Raw genomic sequence first — 22531 nt, 5'->3', positions numbered from 1 at the left:
ACACCTTCCTCATCAGCACGTCCTCTTTCTCTCCTCTCAAGCCTCTTAGGGGGCTTCAAGTTCTAGGTCTTGTTTAGAAGCCTTCACAGGGCACATTAAGCCTTCCCAAGAACTTGCCTCTTGCCGAATTATTCACAACCAAAGAAACTGCCCACCCCAGCCTGCCGGGACGTCAATCCTCTGCTTTAAAAACATCAACGGACATGGTGGTTTTGCATGAGCTTGAAGTTCTGTGTATTTGTCCCCTCGGCCCACGAGCAGCTGGGGTGAGCCAGCTCCTGCACCCACACCATCTCCTTAGCACCCTCTGCTCTGTGCCCAGCCTTGCCCGGGGGGGCCGAGCTGCCCAGCTCCGGGCATTACACAGGGCATGAGCTGCGCCAGCAGCCAGGGATCTCTTGGTCAAGAAGAGCCACCGGTCCCCTCTTTGCTGAGACCGAGCTGGGATCAACACATCTAGATGTTGCTGAGCAGAAGCCCCTCGCCCCTCCACAAGCTGTCTGTCCTGCCACTGGGTGGAGGAGGAGACCCCCCCACTATCTGGGGGGCAGGGGCAGCTTGAGGTGGGACTTCAGCCCCAGGGCTTTGTCAACCACATCTGGGGGCTGCAGGCTGTGCCACTGGGCGAGGGGCCGGCGGGGGTTGGATAGCATGTCAGACCAGTGCCGCAGCTGGTTGCCTGTGGCTCGGCAGCCCAGGAAGAGTTTGCCAATGGGCTCGTTCTTCGTCACTTTGTCGTGATCCCAGACGGAGATGACCACGTCCACGTTCTTGGGGGGAGTACACAAGAAAGAGCATCAGTGGGAGGGGGCTGGCCACAGCGAGGACCTGCTATGTCCTGGGTACTACAGGGAAGCCTACCTGGATGTGATTGAAAGGCACCTCAAAAACAAGCACCTCATTGAAGTAAGGGCTTAAGGTGTTTTTCTTCACACTTGTCCTCTTCTTCTTCCATTTCTTCCTGTTCAGGATGAGATGTACCTTGACAAAAGGATCTGAGGAGACAGAGAGAGGGGACAACTGGCAAGAGTGACAATTTTTGACCAAGGAGCTCAGCCATGAAACAGCTTCCCTGGGCGATTCCCAAGCAGAGCACAGCATCCCATGTGTCGCTCCTTGTAGCGAACATCCATCCCTCTTCCCCTTGCCCAGAGCTCACCTCCTCCTGCCACCAGCTTCCCATACCATCCAGCCACGACATCTCCTCCTGGGAGATACCTCCAGCTCTGCCCAAAGCTGGAGTATCTGTGCTGGGGAAGGCTGAAGCCAGTGAGGCGTGGCTATGGTGGTGGCAGCAAGAAGCAGGGCTTGACACTAAGAGGCACTTACAAGGCTTCGCAGCTCTTGGTGCCATCACTGAGGCCTGGGCAGGAGCAGAGCGATCTAAGCATGAGCAGCCCCTGCTGACCTGAGAGCCCATGGGAGTCCATCCGCTTCAGCTTCTTGGCTTCCAGGATGAGCACCGTCAGCTTGCCAGTGCTGGGGACATAGCGCAGCGAGAAGCAGATCTCACCCAGCTGCTCTTCCTGATGGAGAGATGCCAGTGATGAGCACTGGGCAAAGGAGCAGGCTCATCTGGGACACAAGCACCAGGCTGGCCCCAGGTTTGCTGGGTCTCCCCCACCCTCGTGCTTGCCCCCAAGGACCTGGTGCTTGGGGCGGCGGCAAGTGAAGCAACAGCGCATCCCTCCCAACAGTTTCCTCTTCACCAGGACCAACCTTCACTTTACTGCCCACTGCCAGGTCACTCCACTGCTCGATGACGTGCTGCAGGCTGACGCTGGCCAGGGGCAGCCGGACCTCACCGATGACTTCATGCTTGGCAAAGCGGTTGAAGTCACAGACCCGCATCACCAGCGTGGATTCAGGCACCTCTGCCTGGGGTACCTATGGGGGAGGACCCGAAAGCTGGACTCACTCCTCAGTGGCAGCCCTGCCCCACAGGATAGGGCAGCAGATGCGATAATAGGTTTTTCTCCCTGGTGCTTCCACATCCCAGTTGCAAAGACATCTCCCTCCCTGGAGAGGTTTTTTTCCCAGGGAGCAACACTGCAACATTCTTGATGGGACAAAAAAAAACATCAGCAGCTTTAGTTTCCTACCTGGAAAGTGAAGCTCTCATTGAACACAGGGTTCAGGGTCTTGCGGTAAACCCTGGTCTCGTACCTCTTCTTCACATCAGATGTTAGGTAGGTGATCACGTAGGGATCAGATGTGCCACTGCTGTCCATGGCCTTCAGCTCAGCTGCCTGCTTCACCCCGACTTTCAACTTAAAAGGAGCAATGTACAAGGTCACCAGCTGGAGGGGGATGGGGCCAGATGACCAAGGGCTTGGTGGGAAGCAAGCGAGTGCAGCAGGAAGGATACCTCCATGCCGTGCAGGCATGAGAGCTGGCAGGCTGCGGGCAGGGGGTGAGGCGCAAGAGGGTATGGGCCACCTCAGTGGGCAGCAAAGAGGGACCATGCAGGACCAAAGCCTTTTCCCTGCTGTGCTGCGGCCACGAGCATCCCTACCTCCTGCGCACGGAAGTTGTACTCCAGGGAGTACTGCAGCTTTCCTCGCCCTGTCTGCTCCACACCATGCTCCAGGTCCTCCGCCTCGGGCTGGACCTGCAACAGAGAGCAGCGCTACCCTGAGGACGTGCTCAGCCACATCCCTGGCCATGCTGCACTCCCACCGCCCTGGGACCAGGCAGCACCCAGGGGAGGGAGATGGGGGAGAAGGGAGAGCAGGACGCACGAGGCTGGCGGTGGTGCTGCTGCTGACAGCATGCAAGCTGACTCTCTCCTTCTTCCTGGGCTTCTTCTTGCCACAGCAGCACCTGATGATGCAGATGAGGAAGAGGAGTAGGAGAACACCCGCTGCCACAGCCACAGCGATGAGTGCCCATTTGGGTACTGGTGTGATGTTTGGGGAGCAGAGATGGACAGAAGAGTTAAATCCAAGCAAAAAAACGACAGAGTTGATTTAAATCTGTTCCTGTTGTACTTTCAAAACTGCCCCTATAATCCTGGGCAAGTGTCCCATGGAGAGGCTGCAGCTGGAGACCCTTCTCCAAATGGGTAGCGAGGATGCCCTGCACTCCTGGAGTGGCACGGTACCGCTCTACAGCATACCCACCCTGACAGACCCCACTGGAAAAAGGGATTTGGAGAGAGGGAGAAGTGGATACAGAGCCACAGAGTGCAGGACCCCACTGGATAATGCTGCCCGAGAGAGCAGAGCAAGCACCGCCGTACTCACGTGGGATCCGGCTAAGCCAGCCGCCCAGGGAGCCCGGCCGAGCCGTGGTGCTGATGGCCACAGGGCTGCCAGCGAGCGGGGAGGCTGTTGACCTGCCATTCCTGGCTGTCACTGCCATGGCTAAACTGGGGTGACCTGGGGACACAAGCAAAATTAACAAGCTGAGGATTTCCTTCCCAGTAGGTGCTGGTGGCCCAGGGCTCTAACCAGAGCAAACACAATTAAAAGGCAGAGCCCAGCGGGAAGGTTTAGAACTGTGGGCAGGGAGTGCTCTGCACTAGCTGGCCCCTCACCTACAGCCTTGCCATTTGTACCCTGCAAGCCTGCCTTAGGAAAGGAAAGGGAGCAGGAAGGATGGATTGGGGCATTTTCCTTCGTTTTTGAGAAGTGGAATCACCTGGCTGTAGGGGGGGGGAAATCCCCACAAAACCAAGAGCTGTTTTGCGCTGGCCCCTCCCTGGCCAGGCAGCACGGCGGAAGGGTTTGGGTTTGCTCAGCCCCACGCAAGCCCCACCATTAGCTAACAGCCTCTCTGGGGCTGAGCAGCAGGAGGGTTTGCTCCTGGGCTTGCAGCAGGGCGGGTGGCAGTGGTGCCACCAGGTTGGGGTCACACTAGCTCGGAAATTTTGCGTAAACCCAACCTGTGCACATGGCAACGCTGACGTGGCTTATGGGAAGGCTTCACATTTAAAGCAGAACGGTCCTTCATTAACTGCTTTCCCCATAGCAAGCTCTCATTCTAGCATGGATGCTTCCTGGTAGCCTTCTTGCCTCCTTTCGGGTGAGGAGCGGCAGCAGGACGGTGTGCCAGGAGCAAGGCTGTGCAGGGAGCGGGTCTGCAGCCGTCACAGTGCTGGTGGCACCCAGCCCTGGCGCCGTGGCCGATGTGGGCAGGCATGTGCCCATTTGCTGCCCCAGCCGCCTGCCCCCCTGCCAACACCACCTGGCTCTTGCACGGGGATCCTCCCAGGGAGAAAGCAGCCCTGCGCTTCCCTCTGCTGAGTCTGCAAAGCCAGCAAGAGCCTTTGATTTATCCAGCAGCGGGCTTTGCCACGTGCAGGCATAGGGCTGGAAGGATGTGGGAACTGCTGCCGCGCCTGCGGCATCATCGCTGGGGCAATGCAGTGCAGGTTAAGTGACTTGCCCAGGGCCACCTGGGACGTCTGTCCCATAGGACACGCAAGCTCCACGCACAGCCTTGCCACCAGTAGCTTTAATGATCAGTTTCTCCTGTCCCCACATGAGGAATTCAGTGCCCAGTGACACACCTGCGATACTCAGGAGGTGCCCAGCCCTGGCTTCAGGCTGTGGCAGTGGGTAGACACAACAGCGTGGGTGAGCAGACACCCACCCAACACAGAATTAGGTGTCTCAGCACTTTTTCCGCACCAGACCCCCATGGGCTGTGTCACATCAGTCTGACATTGGCCCTGGTTTAAAAGACCAGCTCATCCCAGCCCCACAGGGTGACCCGAGCTGCTGTTTTGGAGACGATGGGGACAGCCCTGCTGTGGTCTGGGAGAGGCAGCACAGCCTCAGTGGGCTCTGCAGGGAGCGTCAAGCATCCCTGCTCCCAGAAAAGGGGCTGGGGGAGCCCTGCTTCTTGCTCCCAGCCTGTGCTGACCGCATTCACAAACTGGGACTTACCGGTGAGTGTCCTTCCCAGCCTCAGTCTCCCTTCCCCACTGCTGTCACACGTGCCAGGGGCATGCTGCGGGGTGAGATGGGACCCCGCCAGGCACGGAGCCCAGGGTGCAGCTGCGCTGGTGGCTGCAAGGCTCGGCCAAAACAGGAAAATCTGCTTTGCCAGCCCAGGAACCGGGCGGCCCCAGCAGCTCCATCAGCCCCACCTCACTGCTGACCCAAGCGGTGCTCAGGCAGGCTAAAAGCCAGCGGGGAACTCCCTGCCGGACTGGGAAACAAAACCTGCCCTCCTGCCTGCGAGAAGCCAGCGGGCATCGCTGCTGTGCCCCAGCAAATTCACTTCTCCGTGTTCCCCCTGCATCAATGCTGGGCTGGACTGCGTGGCTGTAGGCACTTAGCACAAGGGGACAGGCACTTGCAAGGGGACGGGTGCAGGGCTGCATCCATCCCTGTGGGCTCTGCAAGTGCAGCTTGTTGACCCACACGGGCACACAGTTGTTAATGCATCGTGTGAGGGCTCGGGAAATGCGTGCAGTGGGGATGAAGGGGGATGCAGTGCTCCAACACAGCCGGGAGGACAGACAGGATGAGGCGACACTGCTTGGGTGGGTCCATCTCCCAGCGCCAACAGCAGCAGCACCAGGCACATGCACAGGAGCTATTTCACCGTCATCGCTGTCACACTGAATTTATGCTTGCACACTTCTTCCCTTGCAAAGTCAGCCTAAAACCTGCCTTGTCACTGCAGAAATTTGGGGTGGTGCTGGCAGCAGGGAGCGATACCGCTGTTGCCCGATGGGTGACGCAGGCATGGGGGGAGAGGCCTCAGCAACCGGACCCGTCCCAGCTCTGCCTGGCCGCCCCAGCACACCAGTCCTGCCAGATTTTCACATGGGCACCAAGGCGCGTCACACTGGGTGCCTGGTCACAGCAGAGGTGCCTGGGCTGCCCCTCCGCCACCTGAAACACAGCCTGCTTGCAAGCACCCTGCTGCTCAGGGAAGCATCATCTCCAGGAGCAGGAGATGCTGCGGGAATGATGCTGCAGCAGACTTCTGAGGTGGAAACACAGATGCCAAAACACTTTTTGCTCTAAACTGGCGGTCCCACAGGACGTACAGGGGAAATGCAGAACGGGGACAGGGGTAAAAAGCAACAGGCCCAATAAAATCAATCATGGAAAGGAGGTTCACATTTGCATGCTAAAAGCTGAGCATATCAGTAGCCTTTTCGACAGGCTGTTTGCTGGAGACAAGCATCTCGGTGAAGCCAAGCTGCGCAGGACCCTGGCTGCAGCCCACACTTTGGGAGGCAATTTGGTGATGCTGGTGGCAACCTGGTGCCATTGCAGGGGGACAGCTGCCCAGCCTCAATGCAGGTGAGCTCCGTCTCTGTTGGCAGGAGCCAGGCTGGGCAGCTGCTGCTCTGGGCCACCTTCCAGCAGTGGAGCAGGGATGTGCCCCAGCTGGGTGAGGGACAAGCCGCAGGATGGCTTCCTCAGTGTCACCCCCTGCCCACCCCCCTAGGTCTCACTCTTGGGCTGAAAGGAGGCGTTGAAATACCCTGGCAGCACGAGCCTTGCAGGGCTGGGTGCCGCAGAGCCCACCTGGAAAAGCAAGATCCCAGCCCAAAACTCACCCCTGCTCGGGGCAGCGTGTAAGAGGCAGCTTTCAGAAAAAAAGGGAATGGGGACCCAAAATTACAGTAAAATTGCAAACGTGGTGAGCCCCTGCTGCACCCTGCCATGCTCTGCACCACCTTTCTCCCTGGCCCAGCTCCCTGCGTACGCTGCAAACCACTCTGGAACAGGTACCCCTGTATTTTCAGTCGAAACCACAGCAGTTATGTATTCAAGGGCTGGGAAACGAGGGGGCTACAGGCACACTATATAAATACCCCGGCTGCAAAAATAGACACCGCCGCAGCGCTGGCAGGCAGCGGCTGAGCACGAGCACCAAGGCAGCCTGAGGAGCAGGAGCGGTGCTGAGCCCCTTCCCCAGGGCACGGCCACGGCCAGGCCCGGTGGCCATCACCGCCTGTGCGGCGCCGGCTGGGAAATGCAGCCTGGCCTGGGCACAAGGCCGAGCCGCCCGGCCGCCTACAAATCCCAGCGTGCCGGGGAGCAGGGCTGCACCCCAGCCTGGCTCCTGCCTGCTTCCTGCCTGCGCGGGGCGGGGGAAATATAAACACCGGCATCTCGGGCGGCGTCGGGATGCTGCCGCCGGACAGGCTGCGCCGGGGAGCGGAGGCAGCGCCGGGGTGAGTCTGGGCTTTGCTCTCTAGCGAAATCCGTGTGCGGCGGGGCAGGATCTGCCCCACGGTGCGCAGCTGCAGGCCGACTGCGGGCAGCACAAGCGTCGCCTGACGTGCGCTCCTGTGCGCCTGCCATTGCGCGCACCGGGGTGCTCACCGAGGCGTGGGTATGTCCGTGTACGCGTATCTGTACATAAACCGTGGGTATGTCCGTGTACGCGTATCTGTACATAAACCGTGGGTATGTCCGTATACGCGTATCTGTACATAAACCGTGGGTATGTCCGTATATGCGTATCTGTACATAAACCGTGGGTATGTCCGTGTATGCGTATCTGTACATAAACCGTGGGTATGTCCGTATACGTGTATCTGTACATAAACCGTGGGTATGTCCGTATACGCGTATCTGTACATAAACCGTGGGTATGTCCATATACGCGTATCTGTACATAAACCGTGGGTATGTCCGTGTACGCGTATCTGTACATAAACCGTGGGTATGTCCGTGTACGCGTATCTGTACATAAACCGTGGGTATGTCCGTATACGCGTATCTGTACATAAACCGTGGGTATGTCCGTATACGCGTATCTGTACATAAACCGTGGGTATGTCCGTATACGCGTATCTGTACATAAACCGTGGGTATGTCTGTGTACGCGTATCTGTACATAAACCGTGGGTATGTCCGTGTACGCGTATCTGTACATAAACCGTGGGTATGTCCGTATACGCGTATCTGTACATAAACCGTGGGTATGTCCGTGTACGCGTATCTGTACATAAACCGTGGGTATGTCCGTGTACGCGTATCTGTACATAAACCGTGGGTATGTCCGTATATGCGTATCTGTACATAAACCGTGGGTATGTCCGTGTACGCGTATCTGTACATAAACCGTGGGTATGTCCGTATATGCGTATCTGTACATAAACCGTGGGTATGTCCGTGTACGCGTATCTGTACATAAACCGTGGGTATGTCTGTATATGCGTATCTGTACATAAACCGTGGGTATGTCCGTGTACGCGTATCTGTACATAAACCGTGGGTATGTCCGTATATGCGTATCTGTACATAAACCGTGGGTATGTCCGTATACGCGTATCTGTACATAAACCGTGGGTATGTCCGTGTACGCGTATCTGTACATAAACCGTGGGTATGTCCGTATACGCGTATCTGTACATAAACCGTGGGTATGTCTGTATACGCGTATCTGTACATAAACCGTGGGTATGTCCGTGTACGCGTATCTGTACATAAACCGTGGGTATGTCCGTATACGCGTATCTGTACATAAACCGTGGGTATGTCCGTATACGCGTATCTGTACATAAACCGTGGGTATGTCCGTGTACGCGTATCTGTACATAAACCGTGGGTATGTCCGTATACGCGTATCTGTACATAAACCGTGGGTATGTCCGTATACGCGTATCTGTACATAAACCGTGGGTATGTCCGTATACGCGTATCTGTACATAAACCGTGGGTATGTCCGTATACGCGTATCTGTACATAAACCGTGGGTATGTCCGTGTACGCGTATCTGTACATAAACCGTGGGTATGTCCGTGTACGCGTATCTGTACATAAACCGTGGGTATGTCCGTATACGCGTATCTGTACATAAACCGTGGGTATGTCCGTGTACGCGTATCTGTACATAAACCGTGGGTATGTCCGTATACGCGTATCTGTACATAAACCGTGGGTATGTCCGTGTACGCGTATCTGTACATAAACCGTGGGTATGTCCGTGTACGCGTATCTGTACATAAACCGTGGGTATGTCCGTATACGCGTATCTGTACATAAACCGTGGGTATGTCCGTATACGCGTATCTGTACATAAACCGTGGGTATGTCCGTGTACGCGTATCTGTACATAAACCGTGGGTATGTCCGTATACGCGTATCTGTACATAAACCATGGGTATGTCCGTGTACGCGTATCTGTACATAAACCGTGGGTATGTCCGTATACGCGTATCTGTACATAAACCGTGGGTATGTCCGTGTACGCGTATCTGTACATAAACCGTGGGTATGTCCGTGTACGCGTATCTGTACATAAACCGTGGGTATGTCCGTATACGCGTATCTGTACATAAACCGCACTGCCGTTAGTGGAGGCTGGCAGACGGAAGGGAGAAGGCGGGCTCGGTGTGCAGCTCTCAGAAGAACAGAGCAGAAATTAGAGGGGGTGCTTCCCCCCGCCCCCCCCAGGAAGGGCTGCTCAGCCCCGTTGCTGACTCATCTGATTTTCACTTTCAGAAAGGTGCACGGCTGAAATGCTGTTGGAGGAAAGCTGCTCCCTGCTTGGCTGGGCTGGGGGTGCCAACCTCCCTCCTGCTCTCTGGGAGAAGACCCCTTCCCAGCATGGGGCATGTGTGGAGGAGGCAGAAGGACGCCTAGCATCTCCTGGCTTTCCAAGCATGCCCCGGCAGGGCGGGGGAGCAGCCCTGAGGGCAGGGCTTTCCACCCCAGGGGCAGTCAGGGGCTGCACGTGCGAGCATTGAACCCTCAACGGCAGGGCTCTGGCAGCATTTCCTACCACCCCAGGCGATGCTGTGCAGTCCCTGGAGAATAAAAATGAGTTAAAGAAAACAGAGGCAAAAGAAAAGGCACTATGGAGACCCCGACTCACCCTTTACACTTCATGCTGGCTTCGGTCTATGCCTGCACAGCCCCCCAACTCGGTAGCCAGGTGGGGCATGAACTGGTAAGTGAGGTTTTAAACCCCTTGCCATTCCCAGCACATCTGTGTGGGGCAGTCATCGCTGCCTCTGCCCTCCAGAGAAACCCTGCAGTGTACTGGTAGGAACTGCTGGGTGGCGATAACCCCCACGGGATCCCTCTCAGCAGGAATGGGAATGGCTCCCATCCCACAGGCTGAATCTTAGAAGTCTGCTTTAACACTGACTAGGGCAGAGAAATGAGGGGTACAGCACAGTGGTTACAGAAGCCACAGAACCTAAGTGTACAGAAATAAATGGGATTTATGATTCAGCTGCTGGGCACAGGCAGACCATGCAACACCCTTAAAAGTGCCATCTGCCAGACCTGGGTTAGCACAGCCTGCACAGAGACCTCCAGTGTAGGGGCTGGCTGGCTCACAGGGCTCAGGGGGGCAGGGCAGCCCCACTGGGGGGGTGTCCCATCTGCACCCACACCCTCGCCACACTTATTCAGGCCTTTTACAGCTGCTAATGAGCTACTCATGCAGCGAACTTGCTTATTTGTGGATACAAGTTCACCATTCAAGCAAAAATAGCAAGAAAGCGGTAAGGATGTGAACTAGAAGCCTACCCACAAGATCTGACCTACTTTGGCTTTTAAAAGACAGACTTACTTTGCTGGGAGAAGAGCTCCACGACTGGTTTCAGCCGTTCCCTCCAGAGAAAAATGCTCTTCAGGGAGGAGGGCGGGGGGAATGAATAAAGCAGTGATCTGTGGTTGAAAAATCTCCTTTTCCATCATATTTATTTGGAACTAGAGCAGGATTTCTCAAAGCAGAGCTGTTGTCAACAGAAGCAGGTCCATTTGGGCTGCTCCACTTGGTGGGTAGGATATTCCCTGTCTTTTCCACTCTTCCCCCTCTCTAGATTGGCTGTATTATAATGCAACAGTTTAATTGTATATTTTCTCTTTGAGGCTGAAAATCAAAGATGGCAGACCCTGAAAGCACGGTCATAAACACCGATGTGAAACAGGTAAAAAATTGTTCATTACAAAACATGCACCCTGTATTTCTAAAGGAAATTGTGAAATGCCACCACAGGGGAGGACACACCACAACCTGGAGCTGTGGTGGCCTGAAATGCTTGTGCCTAGGTTTCAGCAGAAGCGGCACATCCCAGGGCTGCTGGGTGCCTGGTCCCAGTGAGGTCCATATGATTGCCACATGGGAAGTGGTTCCAGGGCTGAACCTCCAGTTGCACGGGCAGGATGGGTGCATTTGCTCACATTTGAATTTTGGAGTGGCCAGGGAGAAAGCAGCAGCTTTTGTACATATATAGTGACTTTATTAGACTCTCCAGAACAGACGCAAGCAAAGGGTAAAGCCACCAGTATGTGCAGTGAAACCCAGCAGTGCTCAGCTCAGCACAAATAGATAACCACGGCTGTGCTGTGCTCACAAACAGCAAAATTATGAAGCAATCCCCTCTGCTGTGAGCTGTCCTCAGAGTATATGGCACTTACCAGACAGGTTAGGGTTTCACAACAGCCTGCCTCATCCTCGGTGGCCTAAAGATGAGGATTGGGCTTGGTAGCTCGTCTCCAAAGGCCCTCTGGCATCAGGAACCATGACGCATGGGTGATGCCTCCAATGCCCAACCCTACCACCTCAGTCGGTGGAGCCCTGTGCCCCCCTGCGCACCCCACCCCCAACAAACTCCTCCTTTGCTGTGCCCTAACCCCTCTTTCCTCCCTGTCCTGCAGAAAGACCCCAGCAAGGCACTGGTCATTGCGGTGACCACCAGAGCCATCTTCAACCTGGAGGAGGAGCACAGGCTCTACCTGGAGAAGGGCAAGGAGGAGTATGCAAGGCACCAGCAGGCTAACCAGGACAAGCCCCTGCCCCCGGGCACGGCCTTCACCTTCATCCAGGTGAGCCCCATGCCTGGCCAGGGGCACATGCAGACACTGACAGGACAGGGCAAAAGCTCAGAATCAGCTCCCATCACAGGGTGCAGATATGCCTGTCCTGGTCTCGTTGCAGGGCATCAAGACCTGTGCTCCTCACCCATCCCATATGTCCACCTCCCCCTTGGTGGAGTATTCTGCTCCCTGCCCTCCTGGCAATGGCTTTTTGCAGGGTGGTTGCTCTGTCTGGCTCTCCGTTACACAGCTGATGGCAGCACAAACCACTAACCCTAACTGTGACAGAGCCCTGGCAAAGCCACGGCAGTCACACCCACCAAGAGAGTCTCACCTTCTCCTCGCAGGCAGTGCAGTACGTGAACAAGATGATCCTGGAGAGCAACCCAGCAGAGGACGAGCTCTTCGACATCCTGGTGCTCTCCAACAACAGCCCAGAGAGCGGTGTGCGCATCATCAACAGCGCCAAGCACTACGGTAAGGGGGTGCCTGCTTCCCCCCCACCCCAACCAGGCTGCAAAGTGGATAAGGCACCACAGTGGAGCATCAGCAAGCGCAGAGCCAGGGGATACGAGGGGAGGGGGTTATTATGGAACCAAGCCCGATTCCTCCCAGTCCCATGCACACCGAGGGTACAGGCTCCTCAGCAAAGCCCAGCTCCCCTCGGCCGTATCCTCCGCACTAGGGGGTCTGGCAGCATTTTGCACAGCCTGGGCATCCTCAGGCAGCTACTAAAGAAAAGAGCTCTTAAAAAAAAATAAATAAATTCCAGAGTGCTGTCAGGAAGGCTCATTTAAGGGAGGGATGAAGGAATATTTAACTGCACTCTGCAGTTTCGTAGGAGCACCAGGGCAAGATGATGCAGCAAAAACATGGGCAGGCTCCTCACACAGCACTGGGGAATGGATTGCCCCGAGCTCTTCAGCAAAACATGCTGAGACCCAGGGAGGGGAGGTGGGAGGGCTGCGAGGTGGATTTTGCCCCGTAACAGACTTTGCTCACATCCCCTGACCCGAAGGACTGGAGATCTCCAAGTTCTGTTTCGTCAGCGACAAGGACTCCACACAGTACCTGAAGTCCCACGGGGTCAAGCTCTTCCTCTCAGCTGACAGGGCAGATGTCTGCAATGCCCTCCGCAGAGGTGCGTTCTCCCCTCCATCCCACGTCCCCAAACCCACCACGCTTTCCCCAAGCAGCTCAGTACCAAGAGGCAATGCCAGAGCTCTCACAGGGGCAAGGGGGTGAATGGCACACTGAGTACCAGTATACCTCTGACCAGTTCAATCTCCTCTTTGTCCCCACAGCAGCCTGCAAACACACCAGGGTTTCCCAGATGCCTTCACAAGTCACCAAGTACTTCATGCATAATTCTGGCCATGACTCTGCCATGGGCTGATCATTCCCTGGCTGACATTTCAGCCTTTCTCACCAGAGATGCTGCCCATGGCTACTCCCTGCATCGGTGTGAGTGCACGGACAATTCCCGGGGTTTTGCGTGGATGCCACAGAAATTTGCTTTCCTGGTAGATGCTGTTACTGTGTGTTCAGTGATAGATGCAAGCACATGCTTGATCTGGATCAGAAGGAGTGCATTCTCCCCAACAGCTCTAATAGGTTTAATTGCCTCCTTATTAATTTGTTTGGGTATGAGCACATCAGCTGGCCAAAGGCCTTCAAAGTTGGGAGGAAGCCATCGGCAGCCGGGGCTGTCCTTTGCTGCACAGCACATTCCTGGAGCCTCCTTGAAGAGCATCATTGCTCTGACAAGTGTCTCTCACCCGGGGACCTGGGTCTGCAGATGAGGGTGGGCAGAGAGCAGCTTGTAGGAAAAGACCTGTAATTAAGCCAATTACCCAATCGAGCAGAGGTGCCAGTCCCTATTACTCACCACATGGAGTGCTAAATCTGGGCATTAGAACCTGGCATGGCAGGGTGAGCAAGCACCAGGAGGAGGGCTGCTCGTGCCTACACAACCACCCCTCATCTCCTAGCAGACCTCAGTATCCCTCCAGACATCAATCTCTGATCAGCAGCACTTTCTTGTCCACTTCCATGGGTGGATAACACAGCCCTAGAAAAGCTGAGATGACCCCCTAGAAAGCCCCTTGGCTTGGAGACCCCAACACTGTGGGATGGGGCCACAGCAGATGCATGAGGAGGCGCTGGCCGTGCACCAGCTGCTGGCAAGGTGTCCCTCCAGAGCCCCACCTTGCTGTCTCACAGGGGTCTCGGCAGCACTCGTCTTCCAGCAGGAGGTACAGACCCCCAGCAACCCGCTCCGCGTGGTGTTCGACGGGGATGCCGTGCTCTTCTCTGATGAGACGGACCAGGTCTTCCAGGAACAGGGGCTGGAGAGGGCGGTGGAGTACGAGCGGGCAATGGAGGCTGTGCCCATGGGAGAGGTGAGCAAGCCACCTTGCTGTAGTGGGCCCCCACCACCTCTGCACCCACCATGAGCATCTCTCCCACTATGGCTTTGCCATGAGTAGCCAAAAAAAGCACAAATCCTCGCAGGTTCCCTTTGCAACCACCACTCAGTCCCTGGCATGAGCCTGACCTGGGGACCCACTGGAGACAGATCTGGCCTGGTAACTCCTATAAGGGAGCCTCAGCTCCCAACCACCCAGGGCTGCGGTTACCCCCAACACCACCTTTCGTAGGCTGGGACCTCTTGCTGTATGAGTCCCTGCAGGACTGCTGCTTGCTGGGATGTACCTTCCTGGTCATTTTGGGGTTAGGATGAGCACCACAATGCTCACCTTCCTCCCAAGGACCCCAGTGCACAGCACCAGTCCCAGCATTGCCCAGTCCTGCACCCCACAGGCATTCCTGTGCTCTGCAGAGCCCTGAGAAACCCTGCAAGAGGAACAAGTGGCTTGTACAGGCAGAATAGATGTCTCCTTACTTCCCACCCACTCCCAAGTGTCTTCCCATGCTTCCAGGGGCCCCTGAAGGCTTTTGCCATGCACCTTGGGAAGATGCGCAAGAAGTTCAGCCAGGAAAAATCCCCCATACGCACCTACCTGGTGACCGCCCGCAGTGGCCGGGACATGGGCATCCGAGCCATCAAGACACTCCAGGAATGGGGCCTGGCCATCGACGAGGCTTTCTTCATGGACGGGGCTCCCAAGGGCCCCATCCTCGCCCAGATCCAACCTCACATTTTCTTTGACAACAGGCTTTACAACATCCAGGGGGCTCAAAATGTGGGTGTACCCTCTGCCTGGGTCCCCTCCTGCTGCTGATGGGAGGGAGGACTGCTGGCCTGCAGCCCCGGGGGACTGGGCCAGCTGAAGGTGGAGAGGGAAGGATTTCCTAACCTACAGTGAGCAAACCTCAGGGAAAGGGGGTAAAAGCATTGCAGGAGAGCACTGACCACCAGGCAAGACTTGATGCTCATTTCTGCTCCCAATACAACGTCTTTTAGGTCATAGAGTAAAGCCAAGATGCAACTGCTCCACGAAGGAAGGACACCTCTGCTGTGACACTGAGGACTACCACCTACCTGCCCCATAGGACCTGGGGGCATTTCTCTCCTGCAAAGAAATAAACGAAGCTATTGCCCCACACATGAGCTAAAGGGAGCGTGAAACTGAGCTTTGAATAAAAACACTAGCTTTGGCTGTGCTCAGGCAGCACCTGAGATTTAGTCTCAGGACCTCTGCCCAAAGGAAGCCCTCAAGTCCTTGCCTCATCAGACACACTCAGCTTTGGTTTCCCGAGGAGGATGCTAGTAAATCCTTCAGGCAGCTCCAGCCAAACTCAGCAGAGGAAGAAAGACTTCAAAGCTGTAAAGGACCTGCAAACATTCTGGAAATGGGTGACCAGGTTGAAGAAAGCAAGGCCAAGCTGTTCACCTTACAGAAGGGATTCTAGCACAAGCCACCTTTCCTCAGGCATACAGGCTGCTCACAGCACCCTTTGGAGACCCAGACCTGTATGCAGGACACTTGGCTGCTGGAGCTGGACCAGCTCTGAGGTCCCTGCAGGAGGCAGCGCTGTCACAGAGCTCCAGTGTCCCACCAGGAGAGGGCACTGGAGACGGGCAGCCTCCAGCACAAGCCACGCAGGGACCAGAGCCACAGACCAGTGCAGCGGGAAGCAGGGCAGGGCTGCGTGCCCTGAGCTTAAATGGGTCTCCGGGGCTGTGGGTGGAGCGTGGGGGTGGGGGTCCCAGGTGGGGGTCCCAGGTGCAGCTGCTCAGGGCAGCTGGGTCCGTTGAGGGGTGCTCAGAACCCTGCCTGGCACCAAGCCAGCCCACGTGCGGGGGGGGGGATGCCTCTCCTCTGGCGATTTGGACTCTGCTTTTCATTTGCCCCGGGAGCAAGCGGCCCCCCAAGGTTCACTGGCAGGTTCCTTTCCCCAGGGCTGGATGTGAGTGGCCGACACTAGAGACCACTGTGCTGCCCAGGGACCCAGCACCCCGAATCCTGGGGAGCTCCCCAGAACAGCCTCGCAAAGAAACAGAGACTGGCTGCTCAGGGCAGTGCCTGCTGCATGGCAGCGGGATTATGGATGGAGGAGACAAAGGCGATGGTGGCTTAGTTTTTTAATCTCAGTGTAATCAGAAAGTAAATTTTTTAAAGGCTTCGCAAGCATCAATCTCACCAATGCTTTTTCCCCCCCAATAAATAAATAAACAAGCATCCCTGTGTGAGCACTTGTCCATCGCACCTGTGTTCAGCAGTGTGGGAGGAGGGCTGCGATAACTCGGCGCTCCTTTATGGACACTCAGTTCTTTTGTCTTACACATGTACATCAAGATAGGTTCAATACACAATAAACATTTGGATTTGGCCCCTGAACATCTTCTTGCATCCATGTCCCCAAGCCCACTCCCACTATCTGGGGCCTGGGGACTCTGCACCTCTCGCCCTAGCAAGGGGAGATGCTGGCCTTGATGTGCCACCAGCACAGGTCCCATCCCTGCCACCACAGCCACCGTGCGGGTTTGAACTCAGGGCTGCCAGGGCAGGGCAGGGTTGCAGGCGTGCAGGGCTTTGGTAGCAAGCCACCTCCAAAGATGCTAAGCCAGGCAAGATCTTGGCACTGGCAGTCTGGCCCCCAGGCCTTTTACTCAGTTCAGATGCTGAAATTAGAAGTTTCAAGGTAGTGACATCAACATCATCAGCCACTCATCATTTGCTAATATTGATAAGCACCCATCAACCTCTGTCACCGAGCAAACATTAATTACAGGATGCTCAAAACATGCCTGGTAACCAGGTACAGATGTTTGTCCCACATTTACGCAGGTCGGATACCACTGGGCTCGGTACGGGGATCCAAGCACCCATCTCCAGCCCCACTCACTGTGTACGACCAGCTGCTTCGGTGGCAGCCGGCGGTGGGAACACAGACCCGGTGGTGGTGGTGGTGGTGATGGTCCTGGACATCGTCCACCACTGACCCACTGCCTTTGCCGTTGCCTGGACAGCACTGGCAGGAGGTTGGTCAGTGCCTTGGGCAAGGGGGAATTGGCTGAGTCAATGGTGGTGGGGACAGGCCCACGTGAGCCATCACAGGGTGCAAGCTGCTGAGGCAGGGGAAAGGCGCCACGTGCCTTCCTCCAGCACTGTCAGCACAGCGGGGGATGACAGGGCAAAACATGTCCAAAATGAGAAAAAAGGAAGGAAACTCAGGGTTTGTAGGGTTGCAACATATGGGGCCAAGTGCAACATATGGGGCTAAGTGCAGCTGCTTCAGGCCACAGCTCAAACATGTAGCATCAAAACTGCCCTTTATTACCCTGCTCCAAAGATGTGGCATCAGAAACTGCCCTTTTCTGCCCTGCTTTGAAGATGGAGCATCAAAATCACCCTCCAGGGCAAGGACTGCTAGTTCACCGCCTGCTGCAAGGGTAAATTGTCATTTCTGTCTTAGAGGCATCTGTAATAAGTTCATTAATGCTTGGGATGCTCCTCAGGTCTTGGCATTCTGAGGCATTTTAATCTCCCTTCAAAGGGTTGCAGCTGCTGGGGCTGGCCGTGGGATGCTTCTCCAATATCCATCTCAGGTTTTGGGGGCCAGGGCAAGGCAGGAGCAGGTCACACCACAGGGACAGGATCCCTTTGAGCCCTGCTGGGTTTCACCCCTTTCCACTGCCGTGCAAAGGAGTGCAAAGGGGGCTCCGAGGACCTGCACTTGAATCTGACCATTGTTTTCCAGAAACCCCTTGACAGAGGCTGCTGGAAAGCAACCAGCCAAAGCCAAAGCCAAGCAACCCACGCCAGCCAAAGCTGCCTGGTGTCAGGGGCTCCCCCAGCACTGACCCACGGCTTTCTGGGCCACCCCAGGACCCCCTCCCGGTGCAGGGAGGGAAGCAGGCAATGCCCTGCTCTGCCCAGCCGCAGGCCGGCTGGCTGCCTCCTCCACCGAGCCCAGCCCTGCAGCGGTGCCGAACAAACAACCCTTGTTTGGGGGGGTGCGCGTGACCCCAGGGATCGGAGGCTGCAGCCAACTGGCCCCAAGGAGTTTGCAGGAGACCTTTGCCCAGGAGCTGCCCTTAATCCCCCACTCACTGCACCAGTCAGTTCAGGGTTGCAATGCGAAAAAGAAAAACTTAGCGCTATGAGAGAGAAAGGATTTTTTTCTGAAATGGTGGCACTGCAGGGAGGGGAGATTGGCAGGTGTTTAGCTGCTAACAGACATCTGCATTGGCAGTGTCCGAGCAGTTCTCAGCTTTATTGACTCCTGGCTGCAGCGGGAGAGGATGCTGGAGACTGTAGGACCCAGGCACAGCTGCGGTGTCCACCAGGGATGCTCCCACACCTCCCTCTACCCACAGCCTACAAGCACCTGCAGCTGCAAGCACAGTGAAGCATCTTCACATTTCTGACCATAACCCTTACCCTAAGCCACCCTGGTGGCAGAGCTCCTTCAGAAACACTCAGGGGTTCGCAGCCAGACAGGCTCAGATGCCAAGTCCCACGCTGCAAATAATCATTAACAGGGTGGTTTGCGTGCGGGAGCTCAGAGAGAGGGTGTGCAAAGCCGCAGGTTTTGTTTGCCAAGGTGCTTAAATGTGGGTTCAAGATCTTAACCCCAGTCAGGCACGTTGGAAAATGCTGGCTGCAGCATCAAGTGAAGCTGGAGCTTAGGAGAAAGGCAACAATAAATAGGTAGGAATTAAGAGATTTCCTGGCCTATTCACACTGCAGCAACCGCCCTAGGAGGTTGTGACAGATCTCCAGTGGAAGCTGGATGGTTGTTCCCTCTCCAAGGAAACACATTGCAATTTTAAGCCAATCCTTGGGTTGCCGTGGGGTGTTGAGCCTTGTCTTCCTGAGCCCACCCTCCTCCCAGAACTAGAAGGCTCAATTGCTTTGGTGCTTTGTCACATGGATGATATATGATTGCATAAATGATGGCCTTCTTGGGGAAGCTTCAGCTGGAAATGAAAGGAAATAATTAAGTGGCATCTAGTGCTGGCAGAGAAAATGGACAGGTGTGGCCAGAGGCACATCTCTGCATTGTGCATGGAAATCCCACCGGTGAGCCGATAACCCCCTGCCCCAAGCAGGGCTCACATGGCCCCTGGGACCGCAGCAGGGATTGCTCAAGGCAGGCAACAAGGTGAGTCGGGTCCCGGTGCTCCCCATCACATCCTGGCGTGGGAGGTGATGACTCGATGCCATCGCTGCCACTTACCATCCCATCCCGTCAGCCGCCGGTCACGCTGCCTGCTGCCAGCGCCTGCTGGGGTTGTTGTTGCCCATCCCCAGCAATTTCAGCCTGCTGCAAAATAACTCAGGTGAGGCAAACACCACGAGATCCCTGCCCTGAGGAGCAGACAGGGCCGGCAACCAGGGTGAGGCAGGTCCCTCCTCCCCGCAGTGGGTACCAGGTGTGTCCCCAGCTGCGGGGGAGGACAGGACGGGGGATGCGGAAGGATGTCCAACGCTGAGTGGGGTCAGGCACGGACGGGTGGCATGGGAATGGCAGGGATTTGAGCAGGGCCACGGAGTACGTGGGACATGGGGATGGGCGATGCTGAGTTTGGCAGCAGCCCAGCAAAGCAGGACAGTGTACAAGTAAATCCCAGTGAAGACACCAGGGCAGTTCACAGGCTTGAAGACCATCAACATTTTGCTGCACAAAGTCTTTTTTCTTTTTTAAATATCATGGGGAAAAGCTGGAAGAGCAGGATTTGATGGACAAGGTCCACCGGGGTGGAAGCACCCTGCGCTTAAAGGCTGCTGCAAATGGCCCTGATGAGGATGGAGCCACACTCAGGGCTCCTGCCCGTTGTGACACGCAGCCACGCCACCCAGCCACCAGTCAGCCACACTCGCCCGCCACCAAGATCAGGGTTTGCGATGTGAGAAGACACCAAGGGAACAATTGCCACCCAGCCTAAGCCTTTTGCAACTCCACTTAGTGTCTCCCCAAGGTCACTGCAGTCCATGCTGACAGCCAAAAAATGTTTAAGCAGGCTGCTGGCCAGCTCTGCCTCCAAACCAGCCTCAGCCAGCTCCGATGGACCAGGGACTGCTACTGCCCGTGATGCCCAGGACATCTCCCCCAGTGCCTGCAGCGCTGGGACGTGGTGGCCAGTGCCTATATCCGTCCCTTTGCCGTGCTCAGTGCAGCCCCTCCCCTGCTCCCAAGTTTCCCACCGTCTGGAGCTGCTGCTAAAGCACCTTCAAGTTTTCTTTTGCAGGTGTCGCCCAGAAAAAGGGTGTAATCTGGGATGTGCCCGTGCTGCTGGAAAATGCACCCTCACCTGTGAATTGTACGTCGGTTTAGGAAACGGCATTGGGAGTGGTCGAGGTCCTGGCACTGCGCCGGGAAAAAGTTACCGCCGCTTCCCTCGGGGGCTCAGAGCTGGTGAATCAGGCTCCGCTAATTAGCTGCATCCAGCAGCTTCACACCAGCACCGGGACCTTAAGTTGGAGTCAGGATGTTTGCAACCAGACCTGCCTGGGCTTGTGTGCCTGTAGGCTCTGCTCAGCTCAGACCAAGGAATATTTTTCTTTTGTCCTTTAGAAATGAGCTGCAAAATCTCGACCACTTTTTCCTGAATTTGAAGAGATGGTTGTCCTCTAGAAATCCCAGCTGCAGCTTTGCATTTGACGCCTCTTGGCCAAAAAATAATCAGCATTTCTGAACTGAAGCTTTTCAGGCCCTTTAGTTCATTGCAGTTCAGGGCATTGGCTACCACCGTGATAGATAATTTTTTAAAAAAATCATCGAGGAAAAGGCAAAGGTAAATGCATGGCCATGTGTAAGGAGAAAGAGACCACTGTAGCATCCCTGCCCAAGTGCTGCCAGGCTGCAGATGGGGATGCTGCTAGAGCCCTGTAAAAAAATAGAGCCTGAAACTAAGCAGCATCAGGTCCTTGACCGTGCAGCAAGGGGCAGGTGGAACACGCCAGCAACATCCACGGAGGGGACCCCAGTCTCTTAGGGCTGGGGCTGGGATGCTCCTCCCTGTGGGAGCCACTGGGACTGAGTCATTCGACCCTTGGGAATCCTCTCTGGCAAGGATCGAGGTTGCGAAAAGTATGGCCCGATCCCAGGGGTGCGTCACCCCACGCCCACGGCTGTGGCCGCGGGGACCAGCGCTCCGGCTCACCCCCCGGCAGCTGAGGGGACGCAGGGGGCTGAGGAGACAGACCAGCAAGGAAAGGGGTTCATCCACTGCGCCAAAAATAGGAGCGAGGGGGGACAGGTCCCTCGTACATCTCTTGTACATGTCTGCCTGCTCCAGATGCCTCAGCCGCGGTGCTCCAGGTCTTGCTCTGCAAAAAAGGAAAAATGTGTAAAAAGCCCTGAGCCCAGGCTCATGCCAGCCTATCTTTTGGAGATAACACAATGCAACTCTCATGGTCCCAGCCTATAAATACCAAGATGTGCTCCCAGCTCCTGGTTAAACATCCCCACTGCGCCTCTCAGGGCCTTGATATCAGGGCAAACATCCCACAGAGGTGCTGAGGGAGCCCGAACACAGAAATCCTGGCTCCGTGCTGGGCCCACTGGTCCCCCAGTGCTCAGGCACAGCGGTGTCACCTCTGAGACCAATGGTGCCAAGGGCTGGAGCCAAATTAAACACTCTGGAGATAAATCCCCTAGTCCATTCCCACCCTGCGGGCACCCAGGAGAGGACCAGTATCATAACACTCCCTGACACAGCCCCATCCTCCCTTTTTCCCAACAAACCATTGGGAAGCATCTGGGCTGATGGGCACAGTGGACATGTAAGTCACTTAGAGAAGCACGACTAAAAGCAGCAACTCTCTTGCACTGGTATGAGCGCGGCTCGGAATGCAGACACAAGCCCTGCTACCACGAAGCCCAAGCAAAGGTTCGTTCATAACAGCTTTGTGAACAGCAAAGCTTGCCCTTAATCCCTTGGAATTAAATAAAGGGGACGCAGACTGGGTCTGGACTGCTTGACCCTGCTGAAAGACTTTGCTCTGCACTGTGTGATGGTATGGGACAAACACGGCAGACTGGCTGGAGTGGAAATGCTGGTGGGGGAGCTGCTGTAGGTGCCCCCAGGGGTGGGGGGCAAGTTGCCCAGCCGGCTATGGTCTCCCTACCACTTCAAAGAGGAGGGAGGAGGGCTGGCAACTCCCTGGCTCCACCGCGGGCTCCAGGAGAGCCCGAAAGGGTGTAGGGGAGCCCAGGGCTTGGCATCAGGACTACCCTTTTTGTCTGCAAAGCACATATGCAAAGGCGTTTAGAGACCTGGGGGAGGGTGGGTTTGCTTGGGTGGGACTGGTTGGGTTAGTTTATGTCTGACCCGCTCCCACCTGGGGGCACTCAGCGCCGGT

General features: G+C 55.9%; 2 protein-coding genes across 13 annotated transcripts; one reads left to right on the top strand and one right to left on the bottom strand.

Annotated features, from left to right (window-relative positions):
* On the bottom strand, nucleotides 1-5020 carry SYT8 (synaptotagmin 8). The gene is made up of 9 exons (XM_056354189.1): nucleotides 4893-5020; nucleotides 3246-3380; nucleotides 2742-2899; nucleotides 2516-2611; nucleotides 2103-2270; nucleotides 1720-1887; nucleotides 1409-1526; nucleotides 862-995; nucleotides 1-770 (listed from the first exon to the last, which is right to left on the bottom strand). The coding sequence occupies exons 2-9, from the start codon at nucleotides 3361-3363 to the stop codon at nucleotides 537-539; spliced, it is 1194 nt and encodes a 397-aa protein (XP_056210164.1). The 5' UTR covers nucleotides 3364-3380; nucleotides 4893-5020; the 3' UTR covers nucleotides 1-536.
* Nucleotides 5021-7010: 1990 nt separating this feature from the next.
* LOC130156318 (cytosolic 5'-nucleotidase 1A-like) lies at nucleotides 7011-16410 on the top strand. 12 transcript variants are annotated; one of them, XM_056354707.1, is made up of 8 exons: nucleotides 7052-7147; nucleotides 10648-10711; nucleotides 10806-10864; nucleotides 11595-11762; nucleotides 12101-12230; nucleotides 12772-12894; nucleotides 13977-14155; nucleotides 14696-16410. In XM_056354707.1, exons 3-8 carry the CDS (start codon nucleotides 10820-10822, stop codon nucleotides 14996-14998), a joined length of 948 nt encoding a protein of 315 aa, XP_056210682.1. In that variant the 5' UTR covers nucleotides 7052-7147; nucleotides 10648-10711; nucleotides 10806-10819; the 3' UTR covers nucleotides 14999-16410. The 12 variants fall into 12 exon arrangements, with proteins under 12 accessions (XP_056210677.1, XP_056210680.1, XP_056210682.1 ...); XM_056354712.1 differs by having other exon boundaries at nucleotides 10648-10715; XM_056354706.1 differs by lacking the exon at nucleotides 7052-7147 and adding an exon at nucleotides 9245-9873.
* The last annotated feature ends 6121 nt before the right edge of the window (nucleotides 16411-22531 follow it).

Source organism: Falco biarmicus, chromosome 10, assembly GCF_023638135.1.
Source record: "Falco biarmicus isolate bFalBia1 chromosome 10, bFalBia1.pri, whole genome shotgun sequence".
In the NCBI taxonomy this organism is placed as follows: domain Eukaryota; kingdom Metazoa; phylum Chordata; class Aves; order Falconiformes; family Falconidae; genus Falco; species Falco biarmicus.
The sequence above is the reverse complement of the archived record's forward strand: the minus strand, read 5'-3'. Positions and strand labels throughout refer to the sequence as shown.